General features: G+C 40.0%; 2 protein-coding genes across 3 annotated transcripts; one reads left to right on the top strand and one right to left on the bottom strand.

The window, feature by feature from the left end:
* The first annotated feature begins 1,756 nt into the window (after positions 1 to 1,756).
* Positions 1,757 to 6,294, top strand: LOC116211109 (mitogen-activated protein kinase kinase kinase 3-like). Of its 2 annotated transcripts, none has more exons than XM_031545334.1 (11): positions 1,757 to 2,315; positions 3,084 to 3,365; positions 3,451 to 3,538; positions 3,630 to 3,692; positions 3,782 to 3,942; positions 4,047 to 4,122; positions 4,401 to 4,460; positions 4,576 to 4,683; positions 4,772 to 4,957; positions 5,522 to 5,628; positions 5,834 to 6,294. In XM_031545334.1, exons 1-11 carry the CDS (start codon positions 1,945 to 1,947, stop codon positions 6,111 to 6,113), a joined length of 1,782 nt encoding a protein of 593 aa, XP_031401194.1. In that variant the 5' UTR covers positions 1,757 to 1,944; the 3' UTR covers positions 6,114 to 6,294. The 2 variants fall into 2 exon arrangements, with proteins under 2 accessions (XP_031401194.1, XP_031401192.1); XM_031545332.1 differs by having other exon boundaries at positions 1,760 to 2,315; positions 3,054 to 3,365.
* Positions 6,295 to 6,303: 9 nt separating this feature from the next.
* LOC116211110 (NAD(P)H-quinone oxidoreductase subunit O, chloroplastic) lies at positions 6,304 to 8,246 on the bottom strand. The gene is made up of 6 exons (XM_031545335.1): positions 7,933 to 8,246; positions 7,761 to 7,816; positions 7,102 to 7,167; positions 6,950 to 6,991; positions 6,717 to 6,776; positions 6,304 to 6,497 (listed from the first exon to the last, which is right to left on the bottom strand). The coding sequence occupies exons 1-6, from the start codon at positions 8,156 to 8,158 to the stop codon at positions 6,468 to 6,470; spliced, it is 480 nt and encodes a 159-aa protein (XP_031401195.1). The 5' UTR covers positions 8,159 to 8,246; the 3' UTR covers positions 6,304 to 6,467.
* Between the last annotated feature and the right edge of the window lie 855 nt (positions 8,247 to 9,101).

The following is a 9,101-nucleotide window of genomic DNA, read 5'->3' as shown; positions in this document are numbered from 1 at the left end:
ATATCATCAAGTAGCAAAAAAAATTTTTTGAACCAACTTAATACATTAATAAAACTTTTTGGACCACCAGTATAATTAACCCTATACATAAATATTATTTCCTAAAAAATTATGATTTTATGATTCAATTTTACTCTTTATGAACCTTCCATGATTTTTACTCTTTTTATCAGCCTTTATCATCATTAACGATCACGGCAGAAAAAAAGAATATCTTTAATGATCCATTAGTCATTGCTATGAATGAGGAAGTTACACAAGAAAATGACCTATTCTTTGACTTTTGGCCGTGACTATATATATATATATTTGGCCAAGACTGAATAGAGATTCAGTTGACATTTTACTTACAACGACGATACAATTATTTAATTAATCAATCAATTAATTAGGCAAATTCTGATTTATTATTTGAAAAGGAAAAAGGGGAAATAAACGAAAATATCTAGAATTGAGAGGAATAAATATTGAGTGAGTATTACTTAGTTACTTGAAAATGTCTGAAAGTAGACAATTGTCTCATAATAAGTTCACGAATTATAAACATTATGATTGAGTTCTTACTTATTCAAAATGAATAAGCAATAGTCATTAAATATCTTCTTGACTACTTGTTAAATATCTTCTCGACTGGGAGAGAGAGCCGCGGGACCCGTACGCAGCGGCGCGTCAACTTTGTTGCTCTGTAACTGTGTGGGGTTTGACTTTTCTTACCAAGACAAAGTCAAGCGTGCACGATCAGACTTTTTTTATTTAAAGAAATCGTATACTTTAATACATTATTAATTTTACATTCTTTATATTTACCATTTTATTTATTATTTTTATAAAATATATAAATATTACAAAAATACATCGTAGGAGAGTTTTTCCGATATGTAAAACTCCCCAACTTTTATTGCTAGTAAATTTCAGCTGCTATAGTGATAAATACTTTATAATAATTATCAACAAGTGCAACAATATAGTGATAATTCGTTTATTATTTCCATTTAATGAAATCATTGATTTGGACGCTGAGTTATTTTCTCCCTGTCATGTTTCTATTGCAAGTTCAAAATAAAACCGTTGTTTTGATTATTACCTTATAATTATTAATAAGGAAAAGTATCATCTTCAAATAACATAAGGAATAAAAGAATTAATTATTAAAAAATAGAGGTCATGAACAAGCTAATGAAGTTTAAATAAAATAAAATTCACTTAAATTGATGTGGAATTGATATTTTTTTTATTTTCTCATTTTACTCTCTGACTTTTATATATTTATATTAGTTAAGAAAATCAAATATACACAAAATCATAGAAAACAAGAAAATTTATATCCTGCTCCTCTTTGACTTGTTTTCTTTCCAAGCTCTTCCCCCGTTTTATCTAATCAAAACATGGAAAGCAACAAAGAATGATATATCAGTAAAATTTCAGAGTATTGATTGAAATCAACGCAGAAATTAAAATTGCAGGCGACAAATAATATGGAATCATTTCTTTGTTTGTTTGGCAAGAATATGGAATTATTTATTTTTAAAAAAATGAAAAAGGCCATAATTTCCTCCCAGATTGCCACGTAGCTGTTCACCCCGACAGCAGCCCCTACCCAAGAAATGACAGCGGCCTAAAAGAACCATATGTTCGGTGCACCGGGTGCTTGTAGACCCACGCTCGCTAGACGCCACAAGAAGAATCTGGGCCCGCATGGACCCGGTGCTGTCAACAATACCAAACCGGCGAGCCGCCACTACACACAGTTTGCGCCTAATTATAGGGCCTCGTTTCCCCCATCCGCCATAGCCTTCAGCAGCTTCGGCTTCGAACTTCAGGCCGAAGCCGAACCTTACAGCCTCCTCTCCCCTCCTCCATCGTCCATCCCCCACTTTCCCGAGCAGCTCGAGTTGTGAGCTTTTCGACTCAGTTTCATCGGCAATTTCAGGAAAAAGGAGCAAAATGCCTGCTTGGTGGCCGAGGAAGTCCCGGAAGCCCAAGAAGAACTCGCCGGAGTCCCAACCCATTAGCCCGCAGAGCAATTCCCACAGCCCCGCCTTCAAATCACCGGCGAAGAGCGATGCCCAGAAGAATAATCTTCTCAATGATCACCATCGCCACCCCCACAAGAGCAAGGATGTCGGGGTTGACCGGTTGCCTGGCGGGTCGGGCTTCGAATCGGACGGTCCCGGCGAGAGCTATGGCCTCCCCCTCCCCCGGCCTTCCATCTCCTCGACCCACTCGCTCGGGAATGAGAACGGGTCGGGATCGGTCTCGAGCGTGAGCTCGTCGGGCTCCGCGGACGATCATCCCTTGCAGCTCGGTGTTCAAAGGTTGGGACCTTATTGGGGATCGAGTCACTCGCTTGTTCTTCGCTTTACTCTTATTCGGATTTTAATTGTCCTCGAGGATTTTATTAGAACGGGCTGTCGTTTGCCCTAACAACTTTGATTTGTGAAGCTATCTATTTTCAAAGGTTATAGTTCGTGTGATTCTGTCAGAAGAGTGCAGTGGGTTGGCTCTGGTAACACTGCTAATTCAATCTGACCCGGAATAAGCAATATTGATAGGACTAGTGCCAGGATCGGACTGAAGCTCTTGATATTTGGCAGAGAATTAATGAATGTTTGCGTTTGTTTCTGGGAAGTAGGAGCAAGAGAGATGTGTTTGTAGTTGGTAGTCTGGTAGCTTTCCAATTCAGTGATTGATTGCCAAATATGGCGCCGGGATTGGTTTCTACCTCTTTGGTTTCTTTTGCACGAGACTTTTTTCCGGTTTATGGAGGATTCTCTTGTGAGCAAGTGGACTTCTTGACTTTGTTTTGATTAAGCAACGGCATTGAGCCTTATTGGTGCGCAATACTTGAGGGAGTGAATAATGGAGTGACTATGTGATTGGAAATGCCCTTTGCTCTTCTGGCGGTCCATTTTCAGTTTCAGGGATAATGAGACTTTGCATCTTCTTCATGTCGTGTTAATCTTGACTCGTATCCGATGATCGGTTTTTTTTCTATTGCTGTTTGGACAACATTCGTATCTAAAGTTAGACATTGCTCTGGTGATTGGTGGCAGGAGACCTGCTGATATTAAGTTTGCTCCCAGGTCGAGAAGCCCGGGCCCGGGATCCAGGGGCCCCACAAGCCCCACATCACCTCACAGCCGATTTTGCAACATGAGTCTTGAGTCCCCCAAGTGGTGGCAGGAAGAGTGCCGAAGTTCTTCTCACCCTCTGCCTCTTCCACCGGGTTCTCCCACCAGCCCTTCTTCTGTATTGAGCCCGAGAATGCCGAGCCTTGAAAACCCCAATTCTAATGTATCAAAATGGAAGAGAGGAAAGCTTCTGGGACAGGGAACTTTCGGGAACGTGTATATTGGATTTAACAGGTAATAAATTGATTTAACAGGTATGGTTTTGCAATTTTCTACACAATTTGTAAACTTTTTCTATTTCTCACCTACAATTCTACAGTGAAACTGGGCAAATGTGTGCAATCAAAGAAGTTCGGGTGGCTTCCGATGATCGGTCATTCAAGGAGAGTCTCAAGCAGCTTAGCCAGGTAATGTTCAGGTTCTTCTGAATATTTACTCGGAAGGCATATAAACAAGTAGCTCTGAAATTGAAAATCTCTCTCTTCTTTTTTCCTGCAGGAAATAAATTTGCTTAGCCAGCTTTCGCATCCAAACATTGTCCAATACTATGGAAGTGAACTGGTACGTATTCATCCATTGGACCAGGAGATGTGAAAGGAGAAACTTAACACAAATAATGAGAAATCAATCCATCTGCTCGATGTTTACAGGACGAAGAAACTCTTTCTGTCTATCTGGAATATGTGTCTGGTGGCTCGATACACAAATTGCTTCAAGAATATGGCCCACTAAATGAACCTGTCATACAAAATTACACGAGACAGATAATATCTGGGCTTGCGTATTTGCATAGAAAATCTGTCGTGCATAGGTATGGAATATTTTGAATTAGTGCTAACTTTTATCTTATTATGCATCCATGTGTTGTCCATTTATTTAATGACTACATTTCTATTTTCTTTTTTCCATTTCCAGGGATGTGAAGGGGGCAAACATACTGGTCGGGACAAATGGTGAAATCAAGTTGGCAGACTTTGGCATGGCTAAGCATGTAAATCTCGAGATCCTGAACAGCTTCATTGACGGATTTGTTAAGATAATCACAAATAAATATATATTATCATGTATATGGGAATGTTGTTGATTGTTTCAAAATAAGCTCTCTTTTCTGAAATTTTGAGGCAAATCATTCGGTTACTGATGCTATATAAATTGATGAGTCAAACAATATCATAAATGTTCTCCCACAAAGCCTATGCCTCATGTCATTTTTTTCCTTCTATATCTCGAGAACGAAGAATTATCTTTTCCTGTGTTCTCCTTCCGCAGATAACGGCTTGTGCATCAATGCTTTCTTTCAAGGGCAGTCCTTATTGGATGGCACCAGAGGTACCCGCAAGTTCCACTTCTGAGAAACAACTTTAGCTATTTTCTTGTTATCTCTTTCCCTAGTTTTCTAACCTGAAAATTCCCAATTTTTATGTATATTCAAATTAAATTTCAGGTTGTCATGAACACAAATGGGTACAGTTTCGCAGTTGATATATGGAGCTTGGGATGCACGATTCTCGAGATGGCAACTTCAAAGCCACCCTGGAGCCAATATGAAGGGGTAAGGCATCTGATTTTGTTGTCACTGGAATCTTCTGCAATGCTTAGATTTTGATGAATTAATCATTTTGAGTTCATCTATGTTATAGGTTGCTGCAATATTTAAGATAGGGAACAGCAAAGAAATCCCAAAGATTCCCGACCATCTTTCTAGTAACGCTAAGAGCTTCATAAGGCTCTGCTTGCAGAGAGAACCGCAAGCTCGACCCACAGCTTTGCAGTTGCTAGACCATCCCTTTGTTCGAGCAACTGATGGGAGTGGGACCCGCACACCAGTAAGACAACATCTTGTTTGCTCAGTTCTTTTGCTCAGTTCTTGGGTTCAGAAAAAATCTTTTTACTAGTTTTGCTTCTTGAATACTTTACTTCTAAGACCAAACCTTTGATCACTGTCTTAATGCCTAATAGCACTACTATAGACGAGTTATTTTGAAGAACCAAGAAGTATTCCATTTTCCACTCTTTCAAAATAAGAAGAAAAAAATGATTTGCTAGTTCTTTTCTGATTTCTAGAATATAATGGCCTATTTATTTTCAGGGTTAAAATCACAAAAATTTTAACTTTAACTCAACCCACTACACTACAAAAATACACATTTCCCAAGTCAAAAATTTTAACTTTAACTCAACACACTACACAACATTTTGTCTTTTTCCACAATCAAAATCAAAATTACTTTAACTCTGAAACCAAACGCACCGTAATATTTCCTGTGAACTGCAATCCTCCATGTTGTTTTCCTTGTTTAGTGAAAAAAAGAAAAAAAAAAGGCATAATGAATAACTTGCTAATCGTATCTTTGAACTGATTTGTCCATTGTTTTGTTCTTCCTGAGCAGCCGGCGCTGGACCTTCATTCTGAGAGGCCGCTTATAGCAGGTCCTGCTGATTTGGGCTATGAAGCCAATCCTGCTGCCATGTCTTCTCGAGCTCTAAGAAGCCCGAGGTAATTGTAGTCATCACTTTCTTCCCTTTCACATCCTATGCCGTACTTGTCAAGAAATTATTTCGTGGTCCGGGTACAGTAGAGTTGTTCTGATTGTGAATGTGTCATCCACTATATCTGTGAGAGTAAGGACTACGGAATAATATCCATTACTTATGATTAATGCATAAAAATTTATTAATCCATATAAATTCACAATATGCAGAGAAAGTTTTCGGGCGATCACGTCCCTACCCGTCTCTCCGTGTTCGAGCCCATTGAGGCAGTTTGGTGCCACGCATAGGAGCTGCTTTCCATCTCCACCTCACCCCTATTCCTCGGCAGGACGGAGTGGGTACAGTAATAACAATACTAATAACATAATCGACTTCTGCCTGTATCCCACAACACCAAACAGGAGGTATAGCTTCGATCCTTGGCAGGAGGCCTCTCCTTTCCGAACTCAAACTCCTGGTGGGTCCCCCCCGAGATCGAGAATCATTTAACGAGCGGTGATGTAAACTTGTAACACTCCCTGATGACGTGTAAATGCAATGTAATCTTCATTGTCTTGTAACAGTTTTAGTTCTTAGAAGGGATAGAGTTCTTGAATTCAGAGTTCAGCCTAGTGCGAGGTTTGTTTTGGGAATGAACCAGAGCAATAAAGCCGAAAGTATGAGTTTACAACCTGCCGCGTTGAATTTCGATCATTGTGCTGCCTCAGGATCATATTTCACTCAGGACACAATGCTGGTAAATTGATAGAACTGTGAAATGGATATACACTGAAACGCGAGGTATTTCTCGAGATACATAAGAGCCCATGAACTTGTAAAAATGTCGGCTGTCTGCATTGGGGATCACAGTCTCTCGTAGTTGAGTTTCTCTGACTGCAAAAAGGGGGAAATCATTTTCCATCAGACGGGAAAATCGGTTATAATTTGCAGAAAACGACTTGCGGCTGCATAGATGATTTATTAATTATAAGATGGGAAGACATCTCCGTTTTATGTTTTCCGCCTGGAAAACAAACTACGCAAGACAAACCGAGCCCGAGTTGGAAGAGAAGAGTAGTATTTTTTGGCTGTTGTTAATTCCATCGTACGCACCTTGATGAGCATATCAGTTGGAAGCCAAGCTGGTGCAGTCGGAATCCCTACCCAGGCAACCTGAAAACAGATTCGTTGCAGAAGTTTTATTATAGCAAAATAGTAACAAGAAATTGAGCTTGTTACCGAACTAAGTTGATAAGCAAAGTCGAAGTCTCTGAAATCTGATATTGAGAAACAGAGGATTCAAATTGGAAGAAGTTCATAGGAACTGACAGAGCAAGATCACTTACCAGTGCATATTCACCTGTCTCGAAGATCCTCAAATCCAAGACCTGTCGTATATTTGCGCAAGCGATCAGGAAATTATAGATATACAGAAGCCTTGCATCAGAAGAAGGGACACTTACTTTTTCGAGCTTAGAGGAAAGGAACATGAACTTACCTCGCCACGATCCTCGTAAATGTAGTCCAGACCTTTGTAATACGGCGGATGTCCTACAGATAAATACTTTGTATCGAAGTTCAATAACTTTAGTATTATCTGGAAAGTCTCTCCGCAGACTAGCAACTATTTAGATGAGGGAACGATCCAACCATGAAAACGATTTTAATCCCAATACTGTTTGCTCAAAATACACTAAAATCGATTTCCATGAGGTTTTCTGTGATTCAGTGCAGTTAAAGATCTACCAAGGAAAACAGAGATTTTTGCCCTCTGCAGTTAAAGATGTTTGTCTGCTGTCGACAAATAATCAGAGAGACAACAGCACCGAACTACGTAGATTTCAAGAATAGAAGAACATTTTCCCATCGATCCAACACTGAATTAATATGAAAATAAAATAAAATCAGTTTGATCTGAGAAATGCCAACTTAAGATCATAATTTAGCTGAGACCCTGACATTGACCGCCACTCGAGCGAAAGATCTTACAGACAAGAGTAACGACATCCGGAAACAAGACAATCACATCTCAAGAATTTCAAATTAACCTGATATTTTAGTGTCCAACTGTCGGTCTTATAACACAAACAACAGAAGGAATTAAAAAAGAAAAGAAATCCCAATGAAAAACAGAGAAAGAAGAAACATTGATCTTACGTTAATGCTATTGAGATACTTCTCCTTATCGACTCTCACAATCTGTCCTTTTTTCACTGCAGACAAATGCAACAGTGAGACAACAATTTCAATGTCGAATGCACGAATAAAGCAATCGTTCAGCTCCTTCCGGAGATTGCGGCCGATCATTTACGATAAGTTCGGAACTTACTCGAGTAGACGGGCTTCTTGGGTGGTTTTATAGTGGCAGGCTGAGCATTGGTGGAGCCCCCTTCAGGCTTGGCCTGCGCGACTTTCCCCTTCTCTGGTTCTGCAGCTGCTTTGATGGTTCTAACCGACGGCAGGTGAAGGAGAAAGTTGAGGCTTTTCCTTGCGGGTTGTGGGAGAGGAGACAGGTGGGGAAATGGATTATGCGAGAAAGTTGCAGAGAAGGCCATGGGAGGTGACAAGGAAGGAAGCTCTGTGATAGCTGATGAAGAGATAAAGTGATCAGTACTAGGAGGGGACAGTGTTGTTTGTTAGGACGGCTTTATTTAGCTTGTGTTGCGAAGCGAGCACATAGATAGCATTATGAGAAGACTTTGGATTTGGTCCCTGAAAGATCACTTTGCCATTGTTTTGGTCCCTCAAAGATTTTTGTCACTATTTTTGCCCCTTAATCTCCATTCCGTCTATTGTTTTAGTCATGCCATCATTTGTGCATGCAAAATATGACGGAAATCCCATGTGGTGTATGAGCTGGACGTAACGCCATCATATTAACCCCCCCTCAATTGGCTTGAACGGTGTCGTTCTCTTCCTTTCCCGCCCACCCTAAGACCTAACAAGTATATCCATTCCCGCTCACATTAAGCCATAGACGTTCTCATTTAGGGTTTTAGGTCAAACAAAGAGCCCTAAATGGTGAAATCATTCTAAACTTTGATTTAGGTTTGTTGAAATTGGGAGGACAAGTTCTGGTAATCGCACGTTGAAGAGGTGAAAATTTCAATTGTGAAGGCGATATACTCGATCCAAGCAATTTGCTCTTGATTCCGTTCCGTTCCCTACTAATCGGTCAGTCAAGCTTCCCTTCCCTTCTTCTTCTTAGATTTCAACTTACCTATAGTAAAATGGTTTTTTTTTTCAATGTGAACCATGATATCAGGAAATTCAATTGGGTCCCGATTAATTCAGTCTAGCTGGGTCGGCCCACTAAGGGGTAAAGCTCTCCCAATATGAATTTTATGCATTTACAAGGACTCGAGATATTGTTTAAGCGGAACAAGCGCCGAGCCACTTGAACGAACTCGTAGTTGTATAGTAAAATGGTTTCACTTGCATATTTGCTCTCCAATAGTCGTAGCTTTAGGTTCGATGATTGCCCTTTAATTTGGTACA

Source organism: Punica granatum, chromosome 6 (assembly GCF_007655135.1).
Source record: "Punica granatum isolate Tunisia-2019 chromosome 6, ASM765513v2, whole genome shotgun sequence".
Lineage (NCBI taxonomy): Eukaryota > Viridiplantae > Streptophyta > Magnoliopsida > Myrtales > Lythraceae > Punica > Punica granatum.
This window is presented reverse-complemented; position numbering and strand designations above follow the sequence as displayed.